The sequence below is a fragment of the Lepidochelys olivacea genome (assembly GCF_965140295.1).
Source record: "Lepidochelys olivacea isolate rLepOli2 genome assembly, chromosome: 1".
NCBI classification, from domain to species: Eukaryota; Metazoa; Chordata; order Testudines; family Cheloniidae; genus Lepidochelys; species Lepidochelys olivacea.
The window spans coordinates 14666568-14683008 of NC_140411.1; the positions used below are offsets into that span (position 1 = coordinate 14666568).

General features: G+C 43.4%; 1 protein-coding gene across 4 annotated transcripts in view; it reads left to right on the plus strand.

Annotated features, from left to right (window-relative positions):
• Positions 1–12300, plus strand: part of FCHSD2 (FCH and double SH3 domains 2) — a 230251-nt gene extending 217951 nt beyond the window's left edge. For all 4 annotated transcript variants that reach the window (XM_084628660.1, XM_084628659.1, XM_084628661.1 and 1 more), the window contains 3 exons: positions 50–173; positions 322–404; positions 10073–12300. In XM_084628660.1, the coding sequence (XP_084484786.1) occupies positions 50–173; positions 322–404; positions 10073–10153 (288 nt within the window). In that variant the 3' untranslated portion in view covers positions 10154–12300. The remainder of the gene's footprint in view (positions 1–49; positions 174–321; positions 405–10072) is intronic.
• The last annotated feature ends 4141 nt before the right edge of the window (positions 12301–16441 follow it).

The window sequence follows — 16441 nt, forward strand, 5'->3', positions numbered from 1 at the left end:
CTTGCTGAAGAATGAATCTCTGCAGCATCTCTTTTTCTCTGTAACACAGATATCCCCAAAGCCTCACAATTCCCTTCCACTCTTGCCGCTGTATGACCAGCCACCGATTAGTCCCTACCATAGTCCTGATAAGAGAGGCTCACAGTACTTCCCTAGGTCACCATCAACTAACGGTAAGAGATTTTTTGCTAGTACAAGAAACGTTATATCCAAATGTTTGTTTTAATTAACATTTCAGATTGCAGTGGTAACATTTTCTTTTCACAATATTCAGCTCATTCAGTAACACACACAATGTGTTTTTATTGTTCACTCTTTCAGAAAATAGTTTCAGCTCAGATTCTCCTGGATTCTCACAGCCTCCACGACCTGCTCCTGAAGCCTCATATGGCAAACTGCGACCTGTAAGCTTCAAGTGTTGCTGGGTTTAGCGGTGTGGTAATATTATATAAAGCAGGCCAGATCCTCAGTTGATACAAATCAGCATAGCGCCTGTCACGGTTCCTCCCCCACTCTGAACTCTAGGGTACAGATGTGGGGACCTGCATGAAAAACCTCCTAAGCTTATCTTTACCAGCTTAGGTCAAAACTTCCCCAAGGTACAAAATATTACACCTTGGACTGGCCGCTACCACCACCAAACTAATACTGGTTACTGGGGAAGAGCTGTTTGGACGCGTCCTTCCCCCCAAAATACTTCCCAAAACCTTGCACCCCACTTCCTGGACAAGGTTTGGTAAAAAGCCTCACCAATTTGCCTAGGTGACTACAGACCCAGACCCTTGGATCTTAAGAACACTGAACAATCCTCCCAACACTTGCACCCCCCCTTTCCTGGGAAATGTTGGATAAAAAGCCTCACCAATTTGCATAGGTGACCACAGACCCAAACCCTTGGATCTGAGAACAATGAAAAAGCATTCAGTGTTTTACAAGAAGACTTTTAATAAAAAATAGAAGTAAATAGAAATAAAGAAATCCCCCCTGTAAAATCAGGATGGTAGATATCTTACAGGGTAATTAGATTCAAAAACATAGAGAACCCCTCTAGGCAAAACCTTAAGTTACAAAAAAGATACACAGACAGAAATAGTTATTCTATTCAGCACAATTCTTTTCTCAGCCAATTAAAGAAATCATAATCTAACACATACCTAGCTAGATTACTTACTAAAAGTTCTAAGACTCCATTCCTGTTCTGTCCCTGGCCAAGACGACTACAGACAGACAGCAGACCCTTTGTTTCTCTCCCTCCTCCCAGCTTTTGAAAGTATCTTGTCTCCTCATTGGTCATTTTGGTCAGGTGCCAGCGAGGTTACCTTTAGCTTCTTAACCCTTTACAGGTGAGAGGAGCTTTCCCCTGGCCAGGAGGGATTTCAAAGGGGTTTACCCTTCCCTTTATATTTATGACACGCCCCCCAAATCTCAGCTAGGGTGAAACACTGGCTGGGATTTCTTCCTGGAGCTCTAGGAAAACAGAGTTAATAAGACACATGCATCTCTAAATATACTACCAAGTACATAAAGACTAACAATATTTTCCACATCTCAAGGACGATTTTAACCAGTTGATTCTGGGAAACTTTCACGGGAGAGTGCATCAGCCACTTTGTTAGAAGCTCCTAAGATGTGTTGGATGTCGAAATCAAAATCTTGGAGAGCTAAACTCCACCGAAGAAGTTTTTTGTTAGTTTCTTTGACGGTGTGAAGCCACTTTAGTGCAGCATGGTCGGTTTGCAGGTGGAAACGCCGTCCCCAAACATATGGGCGTAGCTTTTCCAGAGCGTAGACAATGGCATAACATTCTTTTTCAGTGACTGACCAGTTGCTTTCCCTCTCAGACAGTTTTTTGCTGAGAAACACTACAGGGTGGAATTCTTGATCAGGTCCTTTCTGCATTAAAACTGCTCCCACACCACGCTCGGATGCATCTGTGGTTACTAGGAACGGTTTGTCAAAGTCTGGGGCCCTTAGTACAGGGTCAGACATGAGTGTCGCTTTAAGCTTGTTAAAGGCCTTCTGACACTTTCCGGTCCACTGAACAGCATTTGGCTGTTTCTTTTTGGTTAGGTCTGTTAGTGGGGCAGCGATTTGGCTGTAGTGCGGTACAAATCATCTGTAATAACCGGCCAAGCCTAAGAAAGATTGAACCTGTTTCTTTGACTTTGGGACAGGCCACTTTTGGATAGCATCCACTTTGGCCTGTAGGGGGCTGATAGTTCCTTGACCCACCTGGTGTCCAAGGTAAGTCACTCTGTTTAGGCCTATTTGACACTTCTTAGCCTTAACAGTTAGTCCTGCCTCCCTTATGCGCTCAAGGACTTTTTGTAGATGTTCCAGGTGGTCTGCCCAGGAATCCGAAAATATGGCCACATCGTCAAGGTAGGCGACTGCATATTCTCCTAATCCCGCTAGGAGACCATCTACAAGTCTTTGGAAAGTGGCGGGTGCATTTCGCAGCCCGAAAGGGAGTACATTAAATTCATACAGCCCGAGATGTGTGATGAAGGCTGACCTTTCCTTGGCAGATTCATCTAGCGGTACCTGCCAGTACCCCTTGGTTAAGTCCAAGGTAGAGATGAACTGGGCCCGTCCCAGTTTCTCTAATAGTTCATCAGTGCGTGGCATTGGATAGTTGTCTGGGCGAGTTACAGCATTTAGCTTACGGTAGTCCACGCAAAAACGTATTTCCCCATCTGGTTTGGGAACTAGAACCACTGGAGATGCCCATGCACTTTCAGAGGGGCGGATTACACCCATCTGTAACATATCCTGGATCTCCCGTTCTATAGCAGTTTTAGCTTGAGGAGACACCCGGTAAGGGTGGACCCTAATTGGGTGAGCATTACCTGTGTCAGTGGAGTGGTATGCCCGTTCAGTCAGTCCTGGGGTGGCTGAGAACGTTGGCGCGTAGCTAGTGCACAGCTCCTGGATCTGCTGTCGCTGCATACGCCCAAGGGTCATGGAGAGGTTCACCTCTTCCACACCACCAGCACATTTCCCTTCGTAATAGACACCTTCAGGCCACTCAGCGTCGTCTCCTCCCTGGGCTGTAAACTGACAAAGCTTTAATTCTCTGGAATAAAAGGGCTTTAGAGAATTAATATGATACACCTTAGGCTTTCGGTTGGAGGTGGGGAATGCTATGAGATAATTAACAGCTCCCAGGCGCTCCTGGACCACGAATGGCCCTTCCCACGATGCTTCCATTTTATGGGCCTGGAGCGCCTTTAAGACCATGACCTGGTCTCCTACTTTGAAGGAACGCTCTCTGGCATGTTTATCATACCAGGCTTTTTGCTCTTTTTGAGCATCCTGTAAGTTTTCTCTAGCAAGGGCTAAAGAGGTTCGGAGGGTGTTTTGTAGGTTGGTTACAAAGTCCAGAATGTTAGTTCCTGGAGAAGGTGTAAATCCCTCCCATTGCTGCTTCACCAACTGCAATGGCCCCTTAACCTCACGGCCATATACAAGTTCAAATGGGGAAAACCCTAAACTGGGATGTGGTACAGCTCTGTAGGCAAAGAGCAACTGCTGCAATACTAGGTCCCAATCATTGGAGTGCTCATTTACGAATTTACGTATCATGGCCCCCAAAGTTCCATTAAACTTCTCCACCATGCCATTTGTTTGATGATGGTAAGGAGTGGCAACCAAGTGATTTACCCCATGAGCTTCCCAAAGGTTTTTCATAGTTCCTGCCAGGAAATTAGTCCCTGCATCTGTGAGGATGTCGGAGGGCCAACCTACCCTGGCAAAAATGTCTGCTAGTGCCTGGCACACACTTTTAGCCCTGGTGTTGCTTAGAGCTACTGCTTCCGGCCATCGGGTGGCAAAATCCATGAAAGTCAGTATGTACTGCTTTCCTCTGGGTGTCTTTTTCGGAAAAGGACCCAGAATATCCACAGCTACTCGCTGAAATGGAACTTCAATGATGGGGAGTGGCTGGAGAGGAGCTTTGACCTGGTCTTGGGGTTTTCCCACTCTTTGGCACACCTCACAAGACTGGACATAGGTAGAAACATCCTTGCCCATTCCCTCCCAGTGGAATGACCCCCCCAAACGGTCTTTGGTCCTGTTCACCCCAGCATGGCCACTAGGGTGATCATGGGCTAAGCTCAAGAGCTTGGCCCGGTATTTAGTTGGAACTACCAACTGTCTCTGAGGGTGCCAGTCTTCCTGGTGTCCCCCAGAAAGAGTTTCCTTGTATAAAAGTCCTCTTTCTACAACAAACCTGGATCGATTAGAAGAGCTGAGAGGCGGTGGGTTGCTCCGTGCCGCCGTCCACGCTCTCTGGAGGCTTTCATCTGCTTCCTGTTCGGTCTGGAACTGTTCCCTTGATGCTGGAGACATCAGTTCCTCATTGGATTGGGGACATAGGCTTGGTCTCTCTGGAAGCGATATAGGGGATGGAGCTGTTTCTGTTGACTGTGAACCGCTCTCCGCTGGTGCACTATGTTGGGATTCAGGCTCCGGCTGAGCCTCTTGTGTAGGGTTATCGGCTGCTGCCAGTTCAGGTTCGGTGGGGCCCTCTGGTGTTGAGGTTGCAAGTACTGGATTCAGTGCTGGCACGGGGTCTGGTGTTGGTTGTTTGGCTGGTTCCGGTTCTGGGACTGGTTCCGTCTGGGTCTCTGGGACTGGATCCACTACTGCTGTTGCAGACATTGGCCTGGGGTCTGGGTCCATCACCTCTGACCGGGCCCTGATAGAAGTTTCCGGAACAGAGCTAGGCCTCACGGCTTGTTTAGCCTGGCTGCGGGTGACCGTTCCCACCCTCTTGGCCTGCTTCACGTGATTGGCCAAGTCTTCCCCCAACAGCATGGGGATGGGATAATCATCATAGACTGCAAAAGTCCACATTCCTGACCAGCCCTTGTACTGGACAGGCAACTTGGCTGTAGGCAAATTGAAAGAGTTGGACTTGAAGGGTTGAATCGTCACTTGGATCTCTGGGTTGATTAAATTGGGGTCCACTAAGGAAGCATGGATAGCTGACACTTGTGCTCCGGTGTCCCTCCACACGGTGACCTTCTTCCCGCCCACACTCACAGTTTCCCTCCGCTCCAAGGGTATCTGGGAGGTATCTGGGCCTGTGGACCTCTGGTGTGATTCCGGTGCAATGAACTGTAATCTGTTGGGGTTCTTGGGGCAGTTGGCCTTTACATGCCCCAGCTCGTTACATTTAAAACATCGTCCAGCTGACAGGTCACCGGGGCGAGGTGGGTTGCTGGAGAACGGGGTGGTGGGACGATAAGGGGTCTGGAGGGTTCTTTGGGAGGTAGGTGGGGCTTTGGGCGGCCCCCGGTAATAGGGTGTGGTCTGGGGTGGTCCCTTCTGGTCTCCGCTCCAACTGCGACCAGTTTTCTTCTTCTCTGCCACCTCCACCCATCTGGCTCCAATCTCTCCTGCCTCGATTACAGTTTTGGGTTTCCCATCTAGGATGTATCTTTCTATTTCCTCAGGAACACCCTCTAAGAATTGTTCCATTTGCATTAGGAAGGGCAAATTTACTGGAGATTCAACACTTGCTCCTGATATCCAGGCATCCCAATGTTTCACAATATGGTAGGCATGTCGGGTAAATGACATGTCTGGTTTCCACCTTAGGGCTCGGAACCTCCGACGAGACTGCTCGGGTGTTATCCCCATTCTGACTCTCGCCTTGGATTTAAACAGTTCATACTTGTTCATATGTTCTTTAGGCATTTCAGCTGCCACCTCAGCTAAGGGTCCACTGAGCTGCGGCCTCAGCTCTACCATGTATTGGTCAGTAGGGATGTTGTACCCAAGGCAGGCCCTTTCGAAGTTTTCTAAGAAGGCCTCAGTATCATCACCTGCCTTGTAGGTGGGGAACTTTCTGGGATGGGAAGTGGTACCTGGAGAAGGATTGCTAGGGTTTGTTGGTATATTCTGCTGGGCCTTTATCCTCTCCATCTCCTCCACATGCTTCCTTGCCTCCATTTCCCTCTTGTGGGCAGCCTCCTGTACCTCCTTCTCCAGCCGCATGAGTTCTATCTGTCTTTCATGTTCCCTTTGTTTTTCCTCAGCCTGAAATTTGGCTAATTCCAGCTGTAGTCGAGCCGAGGATTTGGCCATTCTAACCTCTCTGTTTTTAACTAACTTTACACCCGAGGTTTAGAAATAAACAAACAAAACTTGGCTGTAAAATTTTGCTGTGCTGGAATAGAATACCTATTCTCTGATAGTGATTGTCAGCCTACAGAAAAAGACAATTCCCTTGTCTCTGCTCTGGGCCCAAATTAAAGCAAAAAACCTCCAACTACTTGGAAACCTGCTTACCCAGCCCAAAGAAAAAAAAAATTTCTTTTCAAACCTGTGCTCCTTGTAAAACAAAAAAAAATCAAAATCCTAAAAAAAACCCCGCCACTTTTGTCTCCAGGCAAATGGGTAGAGCACACACCCCCTATTTACTTTTAGGAAGAAAAGAAAAAAAAAACCTCTGGGTTGGAAGACTGTGAATTTCCCTGCAGGAGTTAAGTACCCTGCCTCCAGGCAAAGAAAACCTGCAATTCACAAGATAATCCCCTTTTGTCTCTGCTTGGCCACAAAGCAGAGAGAAACCAAGCTGCTTTCAGTTTCAAAGCTGCTTTCTGGACTTCCTAAAAATTCCTTTTTAAAATCTGTATTTCTAGTTCAAAAAATCTCAACTGGATCTCAAAATGATTTCAGGTTAATCCCACCACTGTGCCACCATGTCACGGTTCCTCCCCCACTCTGAACTCTAGGGTACAGATGTGGGGACCTGCATGAAAAACCTCCTAAGCTTATCTTTACCAGCTTAGGTCAAAACTTCCCCAAGGTACAAAATATTACACCTTGGACTGGCCGCTACCACCACCAAACTAATACTGGTTACTGGGGAAGAGCTGTTTGGACGCGTCCTTCCCCCCAAAATACTTCCCAAAACCTTGCACCCCACTTCCTGGACAAGGTTTGGTAAAAAGCCTCACCAATTTGCCTAGGTGACTACAGACCCAGACCCTTGGATCTTAAGAACACTGAACAATCCTCCCAACACTTGCACCCCCCCTTTCCTGGGAAATGTTGGATAAAAAGCCTCACCAATTTGCATAGGTGACCACAGACCCAAACCCTTGGATCTGAGAACAATGAAAAAGCATTCAGTGTTTTACAAGAAGACTTTTAATAAAAAATAGAAGTAAATAGAAATAAAGAAATCCCCCCTGTAAAATCAGGATGGTAGATATCTTACAGGGTAATTAGATTCAAAAACATAGAGAACCCCTCTAGGCAAAACCTTAAGTTACAAAAAAGATACACAGACAGAAATAGTTATTCTATTCAGCACAATTCTTTTCTCAGCCAATTAAAGAAATCATAATCTAACACATACCTAGCTAGATTACTTACTAAAAGTTCTAAGACTCCATTCCTGTTCTGTCCCTGGCCAAGACGACTACAGACAGACAGCAGACCCTTTGTTTCTCTCCCTCCTCCCAGCTTTTGAAAGTATCTTGTCTCCTCATTGGTCATTTTGGTCAGGTGCCAGCGAGGTTACCTTTAGCTTCTTAACCCTTTACAGGTGAGAGGAGCTTTCCCCTGGCCAGGAGGGATTTCAAAGGGGTTTACCCTTCCCTTTATATTTATGACAGCGCCATTGAAGCCAGTGGAACTATGTTGATACCCCAGCTGAGAATCTGGGCCACCATATTCTTCACATCCTATTATAAATCCTGTCTGTCAGATTAATAAATATGCAAACATATTATCCCCAGAAAAAAAATATCCAAAGGAAGGCTTGTGCACATGTTGTGGAGTGGAACACAGACGTGTCAAAAAGCTACATGATGTGTATGACAGCCAGTTAGATAAGTAAATAGCACAATAAAACAAAGCTGCACCTAGTTACACAATGGGTCATTATGTGTTTAACGATGACCTTGGATCTTATTAATAATTCACTTTCTGCCTTATCTGAGTGTTGATATCTGCCTTCCTAAACTCAGTAGCTGTGCACCTAGATAATTAGACTTTGAATCATAGAAACCAAAATCAGAGGTTTTCAGATCTACAATAATAATAAAAAAAAATAGATGCTAGTGTTAATCTTATACTGCTACTTCAAGCACTGGAGGGCTGTTTCCATTTTTCCTTAGCCAGTACTCTCTCTCCACGAGTAATAACCTAGAGTCTGTGCATAAGAGTATAATATATAAATAATAGCATTAAAAGACTGAAAAGGATAGATGCAGGAGCAGCTCGGTCCTGTACTTTGTACACATGTTTTTCAGAGATTTTGTGTTGCAAACCACAAAAAGTGTTTGGCAGAAAAATCTCTTTGCCAGCAGTCTGTCTCAGCATGTGGCCCTGTTGGCACCTTTACATCAGGGTTAAGCTCATTTGTAACCCCCCCATGGGTCCTCTGATGAGGAGCTCCTCATACTAAGATCTAATATGTTTTGAGACGTCTGTGCTACCTACAAAGAGATTTTGCCAAACGAGGAAGGAGGGAATTTATTAACTAAAAAATTCAAAATCCATATGTTGGGATTACTTTGAAATCAAGAGATTTGGGGGTTTTAAAGTTATAAATCAAGCCACAGTTAAGTTTAGACAGTCATATTTTCATAGCATTTTTGATGACCAGTGAGGTTACAGACAATAATGTCTTTAGGATTTCCACCCTTCTGTACAATTTAACTTTTTAGCATATGGAATTGTGGCTTCTTGACTATGGTTTTATGCCAGCATTTTCTAAATTGGGTACCTAAATCCATATTGTCAAAGGTAACAAGCACCCACAATTCCAAGTGAGTGGGTTATATGCATAAACCAAATGTGTTGCACAGTTTAGTGGTTTGCCATTATCCACTAGAGACACGGGATCAGAATAGCACTGTCTCATTAAGAACTTCAGTATTTAAGAAACAGATCTTCTCTGACCAGCTTCTTCACATCAACTCACTCCCACTGATAAAATTACTGGGTCTTTCCTATTCCATGTTGTAGATTTTCCGCATCACACTAGTGGGCTGTACTTTTGATGCACGGCATCTTTGCTGCTGGCAGTCTGCCTGAGACAGCATTGTAGTGTAATGCCTCAGTAAACAAATGTTTTGAAGCAGCATTAAAATTTAAATACCCTTCTTTTAATCAAAATTTGAAGCGAGGTATATTACTGACAGCCAGTCGTAATCTTCCACTTCTCTCCAGCGTTGTGAAGCCATTTTGTGTTCTCTGCAGTTCTTGTTTCACATGGTGGTAATGATATTGAAGCCATTTTGAGAGCATGTGATAAAATGCATTAACGTTTACCATAATGCTCTCAGAAGAGCTGTAGTAAGTTTATTAATGTGGTAGAGAATCAAAAGGACATGTCGTTGGAGTTAAAAGAACTGGATGGTTTCATAAGCTGTCTGTTGAGTCTAAAAGCTCACACACAATATGAAATCAATGAAAAGATACAATTTTTTCTTTTAAAAAAATTACTGTTAAAGCAAAAGTTCATTAAACAACAAAAAAATCTATATTTTAACTAGTAACTGACTAGATATAAGTAAGCTGCTTATTGCAGCAAGAAGTTCTGTTATCTCACGATCCACGCAAGCTCCATTCTTTTGATCTGTGGTGTCACCTGATGCCTGCAATAGAATTACAAGTTTGTTATTCAAACTGGATTTATTTATTGTCTCTGAACCACACTGTAGTACAGAGTGACTATTCCCCGTTGCATGTTTATGGTATCGGGGCTGTTAATCATTCTTGAATAATAAAAGTTTATAATCAAAACAGTGACAGCTGGAACAGTTCTAGGACAGATATCAGTGATGGCCTCATTGCATGGGCCAGATCCTCAGCTGGTGTAAATAGGTGGAGCCTCATTGACTTAAATAGAGGTACGCCTGTTGACACCAGCTTGAGGGTCTGGCCCAGTGTTTGTTTTTAGTCTACATAAGCCATGGAACTTCACGTATATAGTGTTGTAGCCGTGTTGGTCCCAGAAGTTGATTCAATAAAAGATAGTATCTCACCCACCTTACAAAACTTCATAATAAGTCTTCTGATAGTTACAGGTGTGTGTTGCTTATTTCAGGTACGAGCTGCTCCTCCGCCCCCTACACACCATCACAGGACGACGGAGAAGATGGAGGATGTGGAAATTACTCTGGTATAGTGATTGGACTAGTGAAGTGGTGGTGCTACAATCAAGGCCAAATGTGGTGTTTGGTCAATCTTCTTTTTAGGCACCTTTGCATGATGAAGACTTTTCATAGAGCAAGAAGTGGGGAGGATTATAGGTGGCAGTAACATGGTGGATTCCTTCCCTCAGTCATGAATATTTTGTGCCTTTTTTGTTTTTATATACATCATCCTTCCTCCCTTAGCACAAACCAAGATGGGCCAAACGGTGAGCAGAGGAATGTGTTGGAGCAGGTTTCTCTTTTGGCTACAGATGGTCAGTTTTTATATGGAGGACTAGGAGAGAGCCTCATTCATGCAATTTAGTCACAGCACACTTATACCATGTGCATTAGTACAGTATATTACTGTTGCTGTAGGAACGTGTTAAAGGTTTTCAATTCAGCTAGCATTATGTGTCTGATTAAATAGTAATCAGATTTTATGGAATAAAAAAGGGAACAAAAGAATAGGTTTAAGAAGAGGCTGGCTCCTCTTTCGTCCCCACAAAGAAGGAAAAAAAAGGAAAATAATCTTACAGATAAGGAAAAGTGCTGCAGATCATATGGCATTAATTGCATTAATGCACACCTCTTCGATAATTAAAAAACAGAACAAAATAGTCTTTGTATTAATATTTATGCACTTCATTTAGTAATCGCGTATCTAATCTGGAGGTGCTGAATTAGTAGCAACATCTTGTTCTATAGCATAAACCAACCAGTAGAAAAGTGACGTTTTGTCTAGATCTGGAAATTGAGCTTCATTTTTTTTCTTAGCAGATTTTTTTTTAGTAGATGGGTCACTTTTATCCCAGTTATTGCCGTGTACTTTATTATCAGCATTATCAGTATATCTTTGCCATCAAAACATCTGGCTAGAATTAGAAGTTTTTGTCATTCAGAATACTTACATGCATTATTTAGTGTCCACTTTGGATAGTCCCATTGTATTTCTCCCTGCAAAGCCCATTGACTAGCCAAGACCAGAGAACCAGGAAATCCATGGCCTACTCCAGTCCTTCAGAAACCATCTTTAGGGGTGAAAGGAGTAGAGGAGATTAAGAACTTTTATACAAGATACAGGAAGTACAAGGACTTCAAGGGTAATTTCCCACCAGGTTTCTCTAAGAAAGGAACTGTTGATATTTTAGAAAAAATGGGGTGGTTTGTGTTGCAACATGAATAAAAATGGTTAAGGAGAGGAGGGGAACCCTTCATCCCAGGGGGAAATGGTTGTTTCTCTAAATATGATAATTAAACTGTTTTGAAAATCGCAATACCCAGAGGGTCAAAACTTCAGTGAAAAACCATCGACAAAACATTTAAGAGCTATTATATGGGTTATAATGAATGCACTTTTGTGTATTCCTATTTTTCCTAAGCCAGTAAATTGTCTACATTAAGTTAACTTACAAGGGCTTTTTTTTTGTTTTTGAGGCTGCATTTACGAAATCATTTTACAACATTTTATCATAAACTTTGCACATACTTGTAAATCACAACCCAAGCTGGGTATCTGAAACATTAGTATTTGCCAATCTCTTCTCCCAGTGGGATGTTAGCTAAGAGCAGAGCTGTTTGAAGTAAAATGTCATCGGTCAGTCATGAAATCTGTGACTGTCCATTGAAGATTCTTTTCCATGTTTTTCATTCTTTTGCATCTCTCGTCCTGTTGATCTGTTTGAGGTCTTTTTATGTGTTTATCAAACTTATTCTTAAGTTTACAAAAAAAAATTTTTAAAAGATTAATGTTAATGTTGGCAAAAAATTTTAAAAGCTTCAAGATGCAGAAGAAAAGCAAGTATTGCCATAATGTTAATGTTCAGTTTTCTTGGCCAGTTTTTCTGTGTCCTTCATACCCGGACTTTCAAAATTCAGAAAGTGTTATATTAAATATCTTTAGTTGTATTTTAAAATATTTTCTGTAAGAGCTGCTAATTTTATTTAAAAAAAATAAAAGTTGTAAAAATATGCCTCCTTTTTAACTATGACTTCTTCATACAGGGCATGTATTCGACGCATCACCATGTACAGTGTCAATACACTGAAAGCATAGGTGCAAATGCTTTCTTTATATTGGCTGTAAAAAGTTTGTATTTATTATGTATAAAATGTTGAATAATAAAAAAGTGAAATTAAACCCATGTGTGTTTCTTGGTACACAGCTCTGTTACAAAAATGGCAAACTCATACAGAAGATTTACTCCAGATTTACACCAGTAACTGAGAGCAGAATTTCACTGATGATATGATGGGAAACATCTTCTGATGCAAGGGATTATTTTGTTTCTTGGTTTATTTTTAATCTGTCACTCTCTTACCAAGACATTTAAGTCCTGGTTCAGCAAAGCACTTGCATGTGTGCTTAAATCCATCTCCATTCAGCAGAACACACAAGCTTAAGGTTAAATGACTTCATAGGGATTTAAGAATATGCTTAAGTGCTTTGCTGAATAGGGATGGATTTAGGCACATGTGTAACTTTTAAGTGCTTTAGTTAATCAAGGCCTTATAGCATAGCCACACTTCTGGACAGACTTGGCCCAAAACCATTAAAAATCAGCCCGTCCCTTCCCATTCTTACTTGCTAAGCCCTGATACCTGGGTTATTTACCCCTGCAGCAGCTGATAGCATCGCTAGTTCCTAAAGCAGCATAAAGAATGCTGCTCCTTCCAGCCCAGGGCGTTAGTGATAACATCTACTGTTGTAGGTGAAACATTGGGCCTGGATCTTAGGAAGTAATGTGTCTTTCAGTTCACCTGTCAACTAACAAATTCTGGCGCCATTCCCATCAGGTATGGAGCACTTTGCCAGAACTAGGCCATTGTTCCCAGAACTAGACTGATATCACTGATCCTTAGATAAATAAGCAGGTGAACAATTCTTTGCTCAGCTGGTGCTCATTCCATAAGACACATAGTGGGAGAAATCAGCAATTTGCCAAGTGTTGAAGAACAAAACTGCTAAGAAATGTTATGTTTGCTTTCAAGCTTCTGAAAGAGTATTAATGTACCAAGAGTGGTGAGTCAGTAAAAAAAAATTCTATTAAAATGATCGCTGGGTGTCCTTTATCAGGAGAGAAAGTGTTACAACTATTGTCAAATACATTTGTCCTGTAATAGAATGACATGGTGTATATGTTTGTGAGAACAGTATAAATTCCTCTCTACCACAGCCCTGTCCTCATCTTTTGGATTTCTCTATGCCATAAGAACAGCCATACTGGGCAGACCAATGGTCCATTTAGGCCAGTGTCCTGTCTTTGACAATGGCCAATGCCAGGTGCTTCAGAGGGAATGAACAGAACAGGCAATCATCAAGTGATCCATCCTCTGTCCATCCCCTGTCGTACACTCCCAGCTTCTGTCAAACAGAGGGGCTAGGGACACTGAGAGCATGGGCTTGCATCCCTGCCCATCCTGGCTAGCCAGGATGCGGGTAGTCTTGGTGATGTTTTCTGATGGAATTAAGCAGTCATTCCAAGTGTCTTGCTTTGCTAAGTACAACTGTTCTCAAAGATGGCACCCTTGTTGCACTGGGAACTAAATTATACAAAGAAAACCACATTTTGATTTGATTCTTGGCTTTTTAAAGCTCTTTGACAGCAACGGTCGGACTGTCATTTGCTGGGATTGCACAGCACCTAGTGCCATGGAGCTCTGACCTGGTTGGCCCCTAGACACTGCTGCAATATAAATGTTTAAATATTGAAGATCTGGCCTTTCTTCTCTGTCCACACAGCTAACACTCGTATCCAGGCCTTTCAACTATGGCAGCCTCCCCCTCCTCAGGCCTTGACAAGTCCCATCGTGCCCCACTTAACATCCATTCAAAACGCTGTTGCAAAGATCATTTCATTGGCCACGTCACCCTCCCTTTCCATCCCTCCATTGGCTCCCCCTTTCCCACTGTATCGAACACAAACTACTCACCTTCACTTTTAAGGCCCTTTTGCGTGGCCTGTCATCTCTTGGGTGCTATTAAGCTGTCAGTTCCTGACTCTGCATCACCAATGATGCCCACCTTAATAACCCCTTTTGTTACATTTTTAACCAGCACTTTGATGCTTTGTCTTGTGCTGCCTCTTCATGTCTGGAAAGAGCTTCCCCCTGAACATCTGCAAAGCCACATAATTGTCCTTCAAGTCCCTCCTCAAAGCTCTCCTCTGTCATGGTGCATACAAAAAACTTAAGAGTGAGGCACCATCTGCATGCAGCCACCTTACATCTCATTACTCAGAGTGCAAGCTCTTTGTGTTCTGTGTTTGTACAGTGCCTAGCACAATGAGTCCCTGATCCATGACCGGGAACCATAAGAATTAGCATAATACAAAAAAACGTTATTTTTAATTGACTTCATGAACAGTAACTTCTAAAAAAAGAAAAGGAGGACTTGTGGCACCTTAGTGCCACAAGTACTCCTTTTCTTTTTGCGAATACAGACTAACACGGCTGTTGCTCTGAAACCAGTAACTTCTAAATAAAATCTCCCTTCTTTATTCCTCATTTCCTTTCATTCTCCCCAAGACAGGCATATTTCTCAAGAGCTTTTGCTTTGTGAATAGGATTGTTTGCGCACTGAATTTTTTGATAGTGCATTTAATTTGTAACTAATTTACATTCAGACAGATCTCTTCGTCCCAAAGTGCTTTACAGAGTGAATTTCTAGCTCTTGGAAATGAAAGTGAGAAGCAGCTGCTGTTTCAGGGCACACCACAGTCAAGAGCAAGCAGTGTGGTGAGTGGAAAGAGACGAAACCAGGTTAAATAAGGAACAACTGTGGAATATGCTGCTGGGGAAATGTAGGTAGGCAGAATATGGAATTTAGTAAAGATGAAGGGCGAAATCTGGCCTCATTGAAGTCAGTGGCAAAAACTCCCATTGGCTTCAGGAAGGCTAGGATTCTACCCAATGAGTCTGACAGGTCTAATCTTACATGAGATTGTTACTGACCATAAGTGACCTGGGTGTTGCTGTGTAGCAAACAACGTCATAACTCGCTGAGTTGAATTGTGCTGGGGTTTATTCTTGGTTTTCATAACATGGAAGTGTTGCTTAACAAAACTCCGGACAGATGGGTCTGTTCTCTCCTCCCTCAGAGCTTAGATCTCTGGCTGGCTTAGGGGTCTCACTCTTCTCTGCATGTGAGTAACCTGCATTGGGGACTGGATGCTCTGTGGGCACTCCCAGCATTGGCCTGCAGATCTCGGTGGGTGTGCTGGAGGCCAAGGCTATCCACATGGAGGCCCTTACTCAGGACCAAGAGGAATCTGTATAAGAGGATGATGACTTATTCAGTCTTAAGTGAGTTGCCAGCAAGCCTGGGGGAGAAGGATGCTATGGAGAATGTCAGTCCCAGGACTTCCCCCTTCCCCCCCCCCATCTGTAGGTCTGGCTTCCTGAAGAAAGACTACTGTGGAGACAGAGGAAGCATGCTCTTCCCCCACTTCTGTGCCCCCAGCCAGATGTGTTTCTGCTCTTCCATGCCCCACAGCTAGCCCCCTGTGTATCAGCTCCCCTCCACTCAACTGGGAGGGGCAGGGAAGGTGTTTTGTCCTTAGTCTGGGATGAGCAAGGAGGTTGCAGAAAGATTGATTGGAGTTTAAAAAAAATCCCCAACCTGAATTCAGGGCCACAAACAAGCCACTAAAGCAAATTCAGCTAGAAAAATGTTGACGTGCTTAGTATTGCAAGTAGCTTCATACTCAAAGCATTACCCAGGGGGACTGAGAATTGCAAATGTGATTGAAGGTTCATGGGAGTGAGTGAGCCTCTGCATTGCAGAAGTGAAGGTCATTTTTACCGGAAGATAAAAGCGCTGCAGTGATTCCAGCTCTGAACCGGGTAAGGTAAGTAAAATCTGCCGTCTTCAATTACCAAGGCTGGATTGGAATAGACAACTGGCATCTGCAGTGAACAACCACCTCTCTCTTTTCACAGTGCTACTTGGCAATGAAATGGCAGTGGTCACTCTGTGCAAGTACAATAGCCCACCACTGAAATCTATCTCCTGGGGTAGAACACGAGTGTTTGACAGTAGACAGCAGCATCAGTTTAGTACAGAAAGTGAAGAATGCTGTCTGCAGTTGAAGCTGCAGGGGGACCCATACTACCGTTGAACACATTGAAATTTGGTCAAAATCCCAGAGGGATAACACTTACAAAAATACTCTGGGATCTTAACGATTGGTAGCAGTATGAGCCTTGGTTTTCTCTCTTATGAGTGTTGCAATGTCTAGCAGCACAGCACCCCTAACGCCACTTTGGAGCATAAAATCAGG